Source organism: Sceloporus occidentalis, unplaced genomic scaffold (genome assembly GCF_023333645.1).
Source record: "Sceloporus occidentalis isolate IW3139 unplaced genomic scaffold, rSceOcc1.0.p SCAF_89, whole genome shotgun sequence".
In the NCBI taxonomy this organism is placed as follows: domain Eukaryota; kingdom Metazoa; phylum Chordata; class Lepidosauria; order Squamata; family Phrynosomatidae; genus Sceloporus; species Sceloporus occidentalis.
In genome coordinates, this window is record NW_028317069.1 from 157,140 (window position 1) to 173,774 (window position 16,635).

General features: G+C 43.9%; 1 protein-coding gene across 1 annotated transcript in view; it reads left to right on the top strand.

Moving 5' to 3' along the window:
* The window catches only part of LOC149284634 (ryanodine receptor 3-like), a 147,394-nt gene that overhangs the window by 88,831 nt on the left and 41,928 nt on the right, over positions 1-16,635 (top strand). Inside the window, 7 exon segments of the mRNA XM_089496281.1 lie at positions 1,166-1,336; positions 1,775-1,834; positions 2,772-2,900; positions 3,280-3,392; positions 5,764-5,860; positions 9,619-9,725; positions 10,181-10,232. Coding sequence (XP_089352407.1) covers positions 1,166-1,336; positions 1,775-1,834; positions 2,772-2,900; positions 3,280-3,392; positions 5,764-5,860; positions 9,619-9,725; positions 10,181-10,232 — 729 coding nt within the window.

Consider the following 16,635-nt stretch of genomic DNA (forward strand, 5'->3'; position numbering starts at 1 on the left):
GGTACCATCTGCAGCCTATTAACACCTAAAATGATGATCCCTGATTACAAGGATTGCAGGGTCTCGGCTGCTTCGCCTGCAGACGTGATGTCTGTGACAGACGAGGGCTTCCTCCAAACCGTGCTTGTGTCGCTCAGAGCTTTGACTTGCTGTCTTAAAGCAACAGTCCCTCTGCGTTTTACATTTGAGTCTCTAGGCCTTTTGCTTGTAATTTTTGTCTCCGCCGTGTAGGACCGTAGCTTGTCTTGGCCATTAATTTATTAAAAATATCTATAATTGTCTGTGTCGCAGCCAAAGCCAGTGTGCATATTGTGTGGTTTCAGGGAACGCACAGAATTGCCTTTAATCCAAATGTTGTGCTTTTTAGCATTCTAGAGGGACTGCTGCTTTACATCTAAGATCAATTGCCTTTTCCATGAGTACTTCCAGTGTGATATGTTCAGTATGTACCGTAATATGTTTCACCCGGTGTCAAATCTGTAGCTCCATCGAGTCTCCAGTCTCTATTGTGTATTGTCACCTGTGTATTGAGAGTGCTGATGTGATTGCAGGCTGTATGTTTGTGCAAAAAATCGTGGGTTACGCAGAAAACCATATAAATGTCCATATGATTGGACAGAGATCTTTATCTGATGGATGTTGTTAGAAGTTAGTAATTGTATAGCCCAGCCATCAAGTGTCCTAAGTAAAATCGTTGTAGTGTTTAAGCATGATGGGTTGTTTTTGGGATGGGGAGGCTGGGTTTGACGTTTGCAGGTTTGCCGCGACATGTCTGCGTAACGGTGAGTGATTTATCGACACGGTCAGTGATGTCCTGCGGATTTCATCAGGTACACCAAGTGTTCTGTCTACACTAAGATCACGCAATGATCTAGCAAATAGTCATGCCAAGGAGCAGCTTCCGCCTTTTAAATGCCACGACATTTTAGAACGTTTATCGGTGCCCTGCTATGCGTTTTTTACATCTGTGTTGAGAAGTTAAGTTGGGTTTTATGGTTGAAGGAGGGATAGATGACATTGTGACAGAAGAGCGTGGCGAGGAAGTAGAATTAAATGCGGGAGTTATTTAAGGTTTACCAAAATCTTCTTCTCAGTGTCTGATGTCGTTCTTCTAGTCCGCGTGTCACTTGACGCTAACCCCCCTTTAATGATGTCACTCTTCCAGTCTGGAGGTCAAGACCAGGAGCGGAAAAGAACAAAGCGTCGGGGTGACCTTTACTCTATACAGACCTCGCTAATCGTGGCAGCCCTGAAGAAGATGCTGCCGATTGGTTTGAACATGTGTACGCCAGGGGACCAGGAGCTCATCTCATTGGCCAAGAGCAGATACAGCCTTGTAAGCCGGCCACACAGACAGATCGGATTCTCTTTATTCATAGCCATGCTAATAATGTATATCCTAAAAATGCACACGAGTACTGCTTTCCCAATGTATCGTCCTAAAAAGTGAACAGGGAGATTTGAGTGTGAACTGCGTAATAATGAAACGCTCTAAATACATCATTTTAACCATGAAGAAAATCCATCTTTTCATCTTATATTAGGACCCTTTGATGTTCAGAAGTTTACAAGCGATCTGAATTTGTACATTGGATTTAGTCCCTACACTCGTGCGCCATATTTAATCACCGGTATTACGGCGTATGGGAGATATTTAAGTTAAAGCAGTCAAACCAAGTGATTTACCTGTCGCCGATCCTGTTAAATGCTCCTGAAGTGTCATTAGCCTGTTTTAGACATTCAAAGGTTGTTTTACAAGTATATATTTTTACAGAAAGACACAGATGAAGAAGTGAAGGAACATTTGCGCAGTAATCTTCATCTACAGGAAAAGGTAAAGTCTCTAGATTAAAGTCAATTGGTAATTCTGTATGGGGAAGATTTCTAAGTACCTATAGGAGATTTTAAATCTGTTTTCCTAAACATTTACGCACCCTCTTCAACCCATATGTTCCTGCATTCACAGCGAGGTTCCTATTCCTACTAGGAACTTTCCTTACTAGTTAACCTAAGGCTTCTCAAGATTAGCTTAAGATGTACGGAGGTTAGTTAGTTCAAACTAATAAAGTATGACAATTATTTTGGCCAGTAAAACTGACTTCTGAGGGAGTTTGCGCTCAAGAGAAGTCGTGAGAAGCCTCACAGTAGCCTCACTCACATCTGACGGCCCCGTCCCTTCACTCCACTTCACCCCATTAGCAGCACTTCTTTAGTTGCGTATGAGGAACCTCTTGCTGATCCTGTATTTTTAGGGTTGGCTCTTTGGCTGCCAAGGCGTGTTCAGATTAACTTCTCTCTCTCCAGCTGTATGTACTCCCTACTGCTCAAATACTCTTTTGGCTGATGCCTACCGTTGCTGTAACTTTGTTGTCATTTTTTCTAGGTTTCATTTCCCAGATCACGTTTGTAGCGTTAGACGATTGGACGTTAGTCTGCGTTATCGCGCCTGGCAGTGTTCATTATGAGGCTGCACTTCAGCAATCTGCAGCAATGATTAAACCCTTTATAATCATTTATTACACAATTTCCTTATTAAACAGTGATTGTAGCCCGAGCTGCATGGTATTGGAGCACTTCTCTCTCTCTTTGCCAGCTCAGCTTTCTTTTTTTTTGGCGCACATCTGGGTCCAATTAATTGACTGTTCCTTGTTGTGATGTACAAAGAAACCTTGATTCCCTTCGCTTAACACTAATTGACGTTAGTGAAGATTATTAGCTGATGAAGAATATCTGAGATGCTGTCCTTGACCATACCTTCTTCCGGTTTCCAGTCGGAAGACCCAGCTGTGAAGTGGCAGCTCAATCTTTACAAGGACATCCTGAAGAACGAGGAGCTGGATCCAGAGAAATCTGTGGAGCGCGTGCAGAAAATATCTGCAGCGGTCTTCCATCTTGAGCAAGTGTGTAAAGTCATGTCATCAAACTGTCATATATATAGAATTTATTGAATATAGATGTGTCTCTACACATGGCCTGGTTTTAACCATGCCCCGCACCCATTTTCATAATATATGGTTTTATATCATTATCACCATCACTGTAAGCAGAGATCATTGTGGAGAAACAGCAACATTTGTACCTGATATAAACCCAGCTATTGGTGAAACGTTCACTTTTCCAACAACCTGAGACCAGATTTATGTTCACCAACTTACCTGTTCTTCACCAAAAAAGAAAAACTATGCTTTGTCATGTCTTGGCATTTGTGTCTAAAGTGAATCACTTATGCCAACGTGTCTGTCTTTCTTGTGTCTTATTTCTCACATCTTATACCCACAGGTGGAGCAGCCCTTGAGATCTAAGAAGGCGGTTTGGCACAAGCTTTTGTCGAAACAGAGAAAGAGAGCTGTGGTGGCTTGTTTCCGCATGGCTCCATTGTACAACCTGCCAAGGTTAGACTCTCGAGATGCCCTATGCTTTTTGTGTGTCATAACTGTATAGACTAAAGCTTGTTTGGGGGTGAACGTGTCCGTCTGTGAATGGGCTTTCTTACGGTATAACCATGTAACATTCTTCTTCTTGACACTTAAATGGCTTTGTCTTGGAGTTTGCATTCTGAATTTTGCCATGTACGAGGGTTCACCTTTGCCTAATACTCTACATCCCATACTACAGACAAACAATGTACGCTGTATGGAGCGACAGAAAAAGACCCAATAGTTTCTATGGTGATTGCTCCCATTTTGAACTTGAACTCATAATTGCAATTTAGAAATATAGCCCATGGTATACATCATTATCTGTTCCAGTGCTGCTGAATAATAAATACACATATATATGTATATATATATATATATATACAGCATAATAACGTGACTTGAACATTAGAAAAAGGTCACTGTTGCTCTGTGAAAACACCCTTAATATAATATATTATATTAATCTGCATCTCAACTGGCAGATATAGGCAGAGACGATTGTTACGTGGCAATGAGATTTTGTGACTCTTCTCAACATGCGTACGTTGATGTATGCATGACAGTATACATGTATCCATGCATACATGCATCATGTATACAGATACCCAAATCCATGCATAAATAGCATTGCACATGCATATAGAATACATAGATTTAGAACAGGATGTATAGCCATGCATTTTCTGTGTGCTTTTGAAAGCATGGTGGATCAATTCATATGAATGTGACTGTGCTTTTGTTGCAGCAGAGTTCCGAGAACCGACGTGGATGCAATATACAAATATTGTTTATGTTAGAAATACGTTTCATTCCGATATGTATCCGAGCCTCGTCCTTTGTTGCAGAAAATGATGTAATCTATATATAGATATGAGATGTTATTACTTAAGAAGAAAACATCTGATTTTAATATACCATCATTAACATTCTCTGCAGCCACTTGCCATTAATGCTTGGCTGAATAGTCCTTACCAAGTCCTACTTCTTTGAATCAATATGTTTAAGCAGGAATTTGTGACGTATTAATGACAAAAGAACCAAATGGTTAGATCAAGTATCCTAATATCAGACTGGATATGATGGAGTCTGTGAGACTAGATGTTCCCACTGTCACGAATGTTCCTGGCTTTGACTGTATGTCTGTCTGTGTGTCTCTATATATATGTAATATACTTTCTGTAGGTGCGACAGAACTTCTGCCAAAGCACAGGTTAACTCTTAACAGCGATGGGGTAAAGGCCATGGGTGACAGGAGGAGTCCGCTGCTACTCGGAGGGCCACATTTCAGCTAGTCCAGCCAGTGCTTACACACTAATGCTTAGTGATATGCATGTGCAATTTGTAATTATGCATCCAACATACACAACCTTGTGTTTATTTCTTTGCATCAGCCGCTTCTTATCCTCTTTACCCGCAGGATAAGAATACAAACTGTTCTGTGGCAGCTCTGACGGCCACGCTTTCCTTTTTAATGTATTCTTGTTTTGGGGGAGTTTGCGTCTTCTTGAAAAGTCATTTACTGTTTGTGACGTTTTCCTTGTGTTGCTGGCGCTTGAATAAAAAAAAACCTATATGCTTTTCTTCAGACACAAAATTAACAATTTCTTCCTGAGCTCCTACCAACGTATTTGGCTGGAAAAAGTACATGAGAACTCAGACTATGACAGTCTAATACTCGTGTTAACGGTAATGTAACTTGCGGATACGCCTGTCTTTGTGCACACGAGTACTCCACCCCAGCCATGATGTGATGTTTTCACGGGCTTGTACAATTTCCCCCGAGAGTCTCTGATTGGTCAGCTCCTAGCATCTTCTAAATTGTTTGGAAACAAAGTTGGTAGAATGTTGTTTCCAGGCTAGAACTTTGGGGGATCCCTCATTAAGTCATTCATTCTCCTTCACAGAAAGCTGGATCTCCTTGAAATCCTAGCCTCGGAGTTTTATCAGCACATAAGCCCCTGCCTGATGGGGTCTGCACCTAGAATCCTGCGTTCACCATTTCACGGCTTCCACATAAATTCACGGCCTTATCGCCCACTAAGACTTTCATAGTGCTTTTCGAAGCTGGCCCCCGATCTAATGCTTGTGGGTCGTATTCAAGGAGATTTTATTGATTTCTTCCCTCGTTAACCAAACTGCAAAATAGTGTTTATTGATAAAATACTGATCCCGCTTATTTTCTGAATGACTCTCATATTGTATATGAGCTCTGATGCTTTCTGTACTGACCAGTCGAGCTGCAAATTGTACAAGTTTACAAACCCTACTAACCATGAGTCACTTGAACTTTTCTTTTCTTATGTTCTTTTGTACCCCTCTTGATCCCACTTTCACCCCCTGCCAGGCACCGTTCTATTAACCTCTTCTTCCATGGTTATCAGAGATTTTGGATAGCAACAGAGGAAAATTCCTTTGAGGAGAAACTAATTCAGGATTTGGCTGTAAGTACGGGATTAGCTTGAGTTTGGCTCAAAGCGTCAATAATTACCACAGCTTATGCTCTGCTTCCAAAGTGGAGACGTCTTGAGACGAGCAGTGCTCCTTACACAGCTTTTAAACAGACCCGATGCTTTTGAATGACATTACATTAATGATGTTCTGGTGGCCCAGCAACCTTCCAAAATGACTAATTAAGCCAATTAGTAAGGTACAGAACGAAGGCGTTTGTATTGATGCATTTTGTTAATTTTGCCGGACTGTTATTAGGCAACGCAGCGTTTTAAGCATTAAATCACGACATGACCAATGAGTACAGTTATAATACACATACTGAAAGGCTTTACGTATTTTTGGAGTTTATCGTCTTGTAAAGGGGAAACCCCGACCCGATAATTTTTCTCACTTGTTTCAGAGCGATCCCCGATAGCCCCACTAAAGACAAAAGCTGCTTATTCTTTACACTTTCATCTGCTTGCTTAGAAATCGGCACTTGCCTGAGCTATAAGCTGCAGGTCTGCGAATGCCCTCTTTCTCTGTGGTCTGATGATTCTTTCCGCTGATTGGCTACTTGAAGCAGCCAATCCGTGTTGATGAAGACCTCCTATTGAAATCGTTGGGAGCGCTTTCCATGGATGAGCACCGGGGTGTGAACAGCCCTGGGCTTTCCCCGGGCCATTGCTGAAGGTGACTGGAGGCAAGGATACACGTACAAGGGGCAAGCGCATACGGGGCAGCACTCGGACCTAAAAATGAGGGGTACATTTATTGTATTCTTTTATTTGAGAGGCTAGGGTTTTCATGTTATTTTTCAAGCACGCAGTTGCATTTCAGAAGGACTGTAAAACGTTACAAATATTTTCAGAAGCATCCCGCTGTTACATGGACCGTTGGGAGCTTGTAAAATCCGTTTCTATTTTTGATTTAGATTTTGACTAGTTACACGTTACATGTAGTTATACAGTGCCAGCAGATTCCACAGCAATGGTACCGTATGAGCAAATGTTTTCTTTAGAGAAATCTTGAAGATCTCTGTGGGATTTGATGGTGCCATATAAATCAGTATCATTTAATAAGCAATATGAGTGCAGCAAAGCGTGGCTGGTGTCCTAACCCTTCTTCATACGGAATGTGGTGAAAGTCAAAATGTTATCTCGCCACAACTGACCTATAAATCACTGTTTAGTGACCCTTTTGCGTAAATACAGCTTTCAGTCCTTAGTACCGGCCCCCGCTGTACTATCGTTGCTACGGCCTAATAACAAAGCACCAGCGCTAAAGAGACCTAAACAATCTTTAGGCTTAAAAAAGGCTATTGAAATGTTTTTTGCCAGATCTTCACTATTCTCTGCGTTTTCCTTGCCCAGATTGAGCTCTGAATGGAAATGGAATTCTGCAATTACTGAACAGATGCGGCAAATGTATGCATGGCAAAAATCCTTAGTGCCAGCACTTAGGAAGCAAACGTTTGTTCCATATACCACGTTTTGCTTTAGTGCCGCTACTTAAACTCAGAGATGCCTGGGACGTCTTATTGTTTATTTTTAAACATAGATGTGGATTAGCTATTGTCAGACGTTGAAGGTAGCAGTCTCAGAAACTCTTTGCTGAGTGGCATAGAGAAAACCTGGGCAAAAAGGGTCATACTAGAATCCATCTTATCTATCTTGATGATGAGGTTCCATAAACTAATGGTGCTTATTTTTACTGTCCTGTTCAGCCTAGTAGGCTGCAATCAACATGAAAGGGTAATATGGAAGGTAGAGAAATAGGACAGAAAGGATACATAGTACACGCCATGAAGTGACCAAAATGACTACAAATATGGGATGTACAATGTATATTCTATATATGTTATTGAGACAGTGAATGGCCCTAATGTTTGTATGACAGCAGTGAAACAAATGCAGGAACATTGTGATAACAGCACAAGCAGCTCGATTCTGCTCCATTGTTGGCCGCTTGGCCCATGCCAGCTCGTGATCACATATGAAAACACATAATGTAAGCGTTAAAAGCTGTGTAAGTAGCTCCTCGCAAATATGTTTAAAATCTGCTTTAAGACTTAATACAACTGATGCCGTTTAATATTTGTTTGCTCTTTCTCCTGGCCCTTAATCCTCTCCATTTTTCTCTCTATGATTTTGTGTGGTGAACAAAGCAAGCAGCTTAATATGGCCAGTGTAACCAGTTCTCTCTTTGCGATTCTACCAGTTGAGTTGATCCCTGGTTTGTCTACCAGTCCAAGGTCATCACAGGGATGAAGCCAACAGTAATCCTGATACCGAACCATCCTGTCTTTGTACTTTTGTCCCGCAAGCTGGGAGGACTTCCCTCCACCATGTTTATGCTCCCTTCATCCATTGCCATGCACAGATCACCCCTCTCTCCTTGCATGCCGTTTGCATGCTCACGAAAAACAAAACGTTTACCATCGTAAGCGAGCGAGTTTAAATCTCAGTGTGATCATTTGTGCAGCTTAGAGCTTTAGTTCTTGTTTTCCACGAGCAGTCATTTCCTCCAAGTCTATACCACCTGGATGAGTAAAGTCAACGGGCAAATCTACTCCGATACACTTCCTTTTTATAAGCCTACCATCATGCACTTCTCTGGGAGCTGAGGAAGCACTCACAGAGCAACACAGAGGGCCGGCCAACTGCCACTCATTGAATGAAGAAGGTCTTATAACGGTCACATTTCTAAGGATGGCCATTTGGGCGGACAAAGGAGTTTAGCAAGAGCTTTTAGACAACCATGGCCTAAACTGTGTAAATTCATTAAAAATAACAAACACATATAGGGACTGTCCAAAGACATCCTTATTTTAATAAGCAGCTTTCTCTTAGAGGCATCTGTGACCTTTCATGATGCAGTAATTTGGGTTACTTGCTTCACATTTACTTGGCCATAAAGCAAGAACCTTCCAGATGCCCACGTGTTTCCTCCTCCCATCCAAAATGATGCTATGTTAACATATATATATATCATTTTGTAATGATTTGTCGTTCCCAACGCTGCAGAGACTTGAGTCCACAACAGTAACAAGGCGCCCTTAACATCTCATCTATTAAAGGCTATTAAGATGGGGGAAAGATTGTTAAAATAACAGATTTACTAAAGCGACAATACTATGGTTGGGAATAGAGTCTGTCGTACTAGAATAGTTTTTGTAAAACAACTCTTATCTGGACCATTAACCGGGTATTTAGCATGTGTCACACTAAGAAAATACAGAACATGATATATCTATTTGGAAATGCCACGTATTCGTTGAGGTCCGAGTGAGAAATGCATGATGGTCCGGAGAAGGCTGATAGTACTGTGACTGATTTGAAAATGAGAACCATTTAGGGAGGACCTTCTGGTGTTGGTGAGCAGCTTCTAAGCAACAGAAGTACTCCAGCAGTTATTTCAATCACCTGTACGATTACACTGATGCATTATCACCAGAACACTCACTACGTTCCAGAAATGATTGCTGGTGACTATTTGATAGATTTTGCAAGAATTGATTTGACCGTGTTGGGGTTTAATTCTGCTCGGATTTGTATTTAGTTATAGACATAGGTACATTGGGGTGTGCAAGATTTTGAAGGAAATACACATTTTCTGTTAACGCGTGTACTTTGTGCAGTCATACATGACGTTCCCTTAAAGGAACTCTGCAAAGGTCCAAACGCAATTTCTTTTACAGCTCAGGAAATTAGGGAGTAATTGGTGAATGTCCCAAAATTCATTGTGTGATAATGTAAATGTCTCCCAGAAACCCAAAAAAAAGGATGAGGAAGAGGAAGAAGAGGCAGAGAAGAAGCCAGATCCACTTCACCAGATTATTTTACACTTCAGCCGTAACGCCCTGACCGAGAGGAGGTACTGTACTGAGAAATGAGTGGCTATTTCTACTGTCTTACTGTAAAGTCCAATTTATTGAATGTGCGTCTCAAAATTATTTGTAGTAGCAGATGTATAGCTACGTATACAGAAGGGAACATTCGCTAAATCGTGACTTTGGCTATTTGTTATGGAGGGTCAGGACAGCTCTTATTGTAGGGGGCTCGCTGGGGTTGGCTCTGTGTTACTCGTGCTTTAGTCCGTTGAAAAGCTTGATCACTGTTTAATGACTATAGCCATTAGATTACACGGGAAGATAAGGTCCCTGGGGTTCGGTAGAGGTGCAGAGTGATTCCTCTATTACATGTCATTGAGATGCTTCTTTTTAGATGAGATTCAGCAGATAAACTCCACAGTCTCACTGGGACCGCGGTTGAATCATAAACAACGGCTTTCATTAGCTGTTTGTTTATAGCTTTATTTTTCTCTTACAGCAAATTGGAGGACGATCCCCTTTATACAGCATATGCAGCAATGATGGCAAAGGTGGGTAAACCATGGATTAAATGGCACAGAGCTAATTTTACTTAAGACACAACATAGCCCCTGATTGATTTATAAAACAGTGTTATGTTAAAATATTTTATTATGGCACAATGTCATATTGTGTCACGTTTAATTGTCAGCCATTGAGCGGTCTATGTTTGAATAGTTTCGGCCACCAATAGTCACCAATGAGTTTTGCAAGCCTTCTTGTGGACTTTGATGTTCAAGTCATTTTGCGGTCAGAACTAGTCAAGATAGCTCTGTTTACTTCGCTGTCATGGGATGAAATGCTTTGAATCACTATGGCTCTTTAGAATCGAATTCATTTAGAGTAATTGGGAATTGGCCCTGGGGAGCCCCACATGTAATGGCTCAGAGCAGGGGTTGCAAGGTTTTTTTCTTGAGATGACAAAAGCTAAAGGGATGACTGGGGAGAGTTTGTGATGTCAAAATTAACCGCTTTTTCTGTGCAATGTTGACCCTCTCCAATTTCCTAATCTAATTCAACTTTGCATTTCCCAGACTACTACTATAACCTGCCCTGACCTTGCCACAGCACCCTATAACAACACTTTTCTTCCCTCCTTTCATCTCTCTCCTCCAACCCCAAACGACTTTTCTCCACCTTCCTCTCTCTCCCCTCGCCCCACCCACACCACCTCCCTCATCTGCATTAAGTGCCCAAGATCTTACCGACTATTTCCAAACAAAAACACAATCTAGGGCTGCAACAACTAATCGATAAAATCGATAATAATTGATAATGAAAATCGTTGCCAACGAATTTCATTATCGATTAGTTGAATCGATTTTTAGCGATTATAAAATGAGGGTTTTTTCAGAGCAAACGCTCTGAAAAATCCCCCTCATTATATAATCCGTTTCAGTGACTCACAGCAGCAGCTCCTACTTACCAGCCCCTCCCTGTAATCACTGTGACAACTGGCCCCGCCCCCTTCCTGCTCCCAGAAGGCCAGAACCACATGGCTGTGACACTCATCTAACTGTAACTATAAAATTAATATTTGGGCTGCTGAAAGTTAGGGGAGGTGGGGGTTAATTTAGGGGCAGTTATGGTTAATGGGGTGTTTAGGGTTAATTTAGGGGAAGTTATGGTTAATGGGGTCTTTAGGGGCAGCTATGGTTAATGGGGTGTTTAGGGTTAATTTAGGGGCAGCTATGGTTAATGGGGTGTTTAGGGTTAATTTAGGGGCAGTTATGGTTAATGGGGTGTTTAGGGTTAATATAGGAGCAGCTGTGGTTAATGGGGTGTTTGGGGTTAATTTGAGGCAGTTGTGGTTAATGGGGTGTTTAGGGTTAATTTAGGGGCTGTTGTGGTTGATGGGGGTCTTTAGGGTTAATTTAGGGGATGCTGTGGTTAATGGGGTGTTTAGGGTTCATTTAGGGGCAGTTATGGTTAATGGGGTGTTCAGGGTTAACTTAGGGGCAGCTATGGTTAATGGGGTGTTTAGGGTTAATTTAATGATGAGGACTGAGGGTTAATTTAATTAATTTAATAAAGTTAATTTAAGGTGCAGTTAGAGGTAAAGGGGGGCAGACTACGGGCAATCTAATTCCTGGGGGCAGAGAAGATGAGCCCAGTAATTATTTATAAAAGTATGGTGTCAGTGTGCTGTGAACGGGTCTGTGACTCTATGAGGGGAGATATCTGGGGGGTATAAGGCATATCTGGGGAGGACGGAGTGACATATCTGGGGGTATAAGGCATATACGATATATAAGGCATATGTGGGGAGGGCAGCGTGGCATGTCTGGGGAGGATGGAGTGGTGTATCAGGGGGTATAAGGCATATCAGGCACAGTGGCATATGTGGGGGTAGAGTGGAGTGGAATATGTGAGAGGCAGCGTGGAGTGGAATATGTGGGAGGCAGCGTGGCGTGGTATATGTGGGAGGCAGCGTGGAGTGGCATGTCTGGGAGGCAGCGTGGCATGTCTGGTAGGCAGCGTGGCAAGCCTGGGCTCAAATGTGCATGTGGGAGGCAGCGTGGCATATGTGGGAGGCAGCGTGGAGTGGAATATGTGGGAGGCAGCATGGCATATGTGGGAGGCAGGGTGGAGTGGAATATGTGGGAGGCAGGGTGGAGTGGCATATGTGGGAGGCAGCGTGGAGTGGTATATGTGGGAGGCAGCGTGGAGTGGCATATGTGGGAGGCAGCGTGGCATATGTGGGAGGCAGCGTGGAGTGGAATATGTGGGAGGCAGCGTGGCATATGTGGGAGGCAGCGTGGAGTGGAATATGTGGGAGGCAGGGTGGAGTGGCATATGTGGGAGGCAGCGTGGAGTGGTATATGTGGGAGGCAGCGTGGAGTGGCATATGTGGGAGGCAGCGTGGCATATGTGGGAGGCAGCGTGGAGTGGTATATGTGGGAGGCAGCGTGGAGTGGAATATGTGGGAGGCAGGGTGGAGTGGTATATGTGGGAGGCAGCGTGGAGTGGCATATGTGGGAGGCAGCGTGGCAAGCCTGTGCTCAAATGTGCATAAATTGGGGGGCTGGTTGGGAAATAAAGACAAGAAATGCATTTTATCAGTTATTATTTTATTCTGCGTTTGTATTTAACATCATTTGTTTATTAAATTATTTTAAGTAAATGAAAAATGTACATTCATTTTTTTATCCGATTAATCGAAAAATAATCGGCCAACTAATCGATTATGAAAATAATCGTTAGTTGCAGCCCTAACACAATCCATCCGCAACAACATTCCTGTGCACGGTCTCCACGTTCCTTCTCCTTCCACGATCAACCCCTCTACCTCTCTCCGCTTCTTCCCCCCCTACCTCACACTCTACTGTCTTCCTCACACCTCACTACAGGCGCTCCCGACCCCATGCCATCATACCTAAATCCGTCACAATTCCCTGCTTGACCCCCCCTGCGGTCTGGTTTGCGCCCACAGCGCTCGACTGAAACTGCTCTCACCAAGGTCACAAATGACCTTCTATCTGCTAGAAACAATGGCCAGTACTCTCTCCTAAGCTTACTTGATCTCTCTGCTGCTTTCGACACTTTCGACCGCCCCTTCCTCCTACATACTCTCAGCTCTCTATGTCTCCGAGACACTGCTCTCTCCTGGATCAACTCCTATCTTTCCAACAGATCCTTCTCTGTCTTTTGCTGGCGACTCCTCCTCCTCCTCCTCCTCCTCAGTGCCTCTGTCTGTTGGAGTGCTTCTGGGTTCTGTCCTGGGTCCTCTACTATTCTCCATCTATACTTCCTCGCTTGGAAAGCGACACACAAATCTATCTCTCCAGCCCCAATCTCTCTGCGTCTGTCCTCTCTCAGATCTGGAATGTCTTCCTGGATGAGCTCCTTCTAATCCCTCCAACTCTTCCCCTCTCTGACCTTTCTATTACTGTCGACGGTACCACTATCTCTCCTTCACCACACGTCTGCTGCCTCGGAGTGACCCTAGACTCACTCTCTGAATCCCGCCGCAACCAACTACGCAACATTTCCAAAATCCGTCCTTTTCTGACTTCCAGCAACGCAAAACAACTAATCCACTCCCTCGTAATCTCCCGTCTAGACTACTGCAACAATCTACTTACCGGCCTCCCGCTCTCGCGACTATCCCCCCTCCGGTCTGTCCTCGATGCCTCTGCCAGACTAATCTATTTCACCCGACGCTCTGCATCTGCCGCACCTCTCTGCGAGTCCCTCCACTGGCTCCTAATTCCATAGCAGAATTAAATTCAAAATACTCACTCTATCCTACAAAGCTCTTGCTAACGCCGCTCCCCTCTACCAATCCTCCCTCATCAGCAAATATACCTCAGCCGGCCCTCTGAGATCCAATAATGACCTGCTCCTCGGGTCTTCACTCATCACCCGTGCTGTCCGACTCTACCCTCTTTCAAACGCTCCCTAAAAACCTCTCTCTTCAGGGAAGCCTACCACTGACATAAACATCAAGACCTCTCTCTCACCCACTTACCCCTCTTGTCTCGCCCTGCATTAACATCGTAACATGATTCACTACCACGCAGTCCTCGCCTCCTGTTTGTCACCCGTTATCCACCTAGATCGTAAGCTCCTGCGGGAAAAGCGCCCTCCATTCCTCCTGTATCTGGATGTCAATTGCTGGATTGTACTTGTCGTTATCTGTAACATTTTCTTCTTTGTACAGCGCTGCGTAATCTGTCGGCGCTTTGTAAATAAGGTATAATAATAGTAATAAATACCGGTGTTATGTTGTTACTCCTGGGGGCTGCGTCGCTGACCTAATGAATTAGATTTATGATAAATAAGATTTGGAAGCTAATCTCGGCGACTGCACTTCTCCTGACCAGCTGTATACGGCAGGTCCCTGATGTGTGTTGGTAATTTAGAGTTTATAAGCCAAGTACGAGACTTGCATTGCGTAGCGTTAGATGATGAAAAAGGTTCATCACCTCGAAAATGCGATGAAAAGATAACGACAAATCCCACAGTGCTTCACCAGAAGAGACGGCCTCGGTGTTTGCTCACGCGGCAGCGTGTAACGATGCACATCACACGCATGCGGGGATCGTATGGGGCCGCACCGCGCCGTTGCCTTGAAGACAATACCTATGAGACGTGGCAGCTGCCGTTTCTGTTCTTGTGAGCTATTGTGAGCCCTGAGCACGCTGTCGGTGGATGCAGCCAGACACTGCTCTGAAGGCTCGTTACAACCGGCGTCCTCATCTGGAAGAAGGCCCTGGAGGGGAGGAATAACAGGGAGGCTAGACAGTAAAACCTGGCATTTGCTTTTACAACCTTCCTGCGAGGGTGTCTATACTTTAGGCTGTGCGGGCAATTAGAGGGCACAGCTCACTGAACACTGGGCAAATCTGTCCCCTAGCCGTGCCTGCCCACCCGGCGTACTCACCATCCGGCTGCTCCCAATGTGAGCAGATAAAACGCAATGCGCTCACATTATTGGGGCTGCCGTGCAAATATCACTTGGCGCGTTTATCGAATTATATGACTTTACTGTGTGCCCACAACGTTCCACACACAGAGGTATTTGCTAAGCGCTATAAAAAGCTCATAATATATTTTTTGTCGCAGGGCAGCGTATTTGGAGCCAATGTACAGCTTTGCGCAGTCCAAAGAGAAGCTGTTTTTATGCGGCTTCTAAAAGGTCCTTTCAAAGTGCCGCAAGCTAATCGCTGTTTAGTTGTAGTCAAGCGCATATGGAGCGTGTGCGGTGCCTGGGGGTACCGTTTGAGACTTTGGGGCCCATTGGCAATTTTCCAGGGGAATGGGGCCTGGCGGCTCTTTTCTATACGTGGGGTGGGCTAGTGGGAGGAGGTGGAGGTTGGGACATTTGTACTGGGCCCCAGGATTTCTAATGGCAGCCCGGCACCAAACACCACTCAGCGGGAAACCCGTTAAACAGTACAATAAAATCCTCCATGTTTCCTACTCTAAGCTTCTTGAGTCTCTTGTTTGGGGGGGTAACGAACAAAATGACGCCGAAATCCCTAAATGCCAGCGTGCCTTGATTGTAGTCAGCGCTATGTCTCCCACGTGTCGCAACCAATTGTAACAAGCAATATAGTTAGATATGTTTAAAAAGTTTGTTCTCTTGGGTACAGATGTTTTCTACTTGTGTGTGTAGATAGATTTATACTCTTAATAATTCACTGGTCATGTAGCTGCTTTCTCATTTCTGTCCCGTGTGCCATCGCACCCAAAGTATGTACCGTATCTGGAAAACACAAAATATTTTCTCAAGAGGTCTCGTAGCGATTATTCATGTAAGATTAGTAGCTACAGGATTATAGTGGACTCGTTGACCGTGGACCACGCCGATCAGTATAGGAACCGCATGAAAGTGTCACGGAAGGCCGCGCCGCTCTTTTATTTGATAAGCATCTCTCCGCATTGAGCATTTGTCGAATAACGTGCTTTCAAACCAAAACTCGATGAAGAGGCTGCCTGTTTTTTGGAGCTTGTCTACATTTGATTGGATTACACGTGAGCGCTCTATCTACAGATAAACTGCTTTAAGCTTAGATTATCCCAGCTTGTAATGTTTTGTGGCCAGAGTGTGTTTACTCCAGGGATTGTTATTTTCGTGATTTATTCTGATCGACAAAGGAAACGGTCCCTTATCTTTCAGCCGGCACAGTGCCTGCTCTGCCAGACAAAACAGGCGTCTGAGAGAGTGTTTTGCCGGAACAATTGCGCGGACAATGCTGGCCGAGAGAGGTTTCGGCTTTATACCGTCGAAGCTTTCAGATGTGTGGGTTGATTCTAAAGAGATAGGAGCGTTCAAATACATCAAGAGCTTTTCTGACGTCCGGCAGAGAGGGCATATCTGAGATATACGATCCGGGGGAGGGCGACTTAAAGGAGCCGCAAGAAACCACTTTATACCAGTGTTCCCAAAATCCACCAAACTCTGCGAGG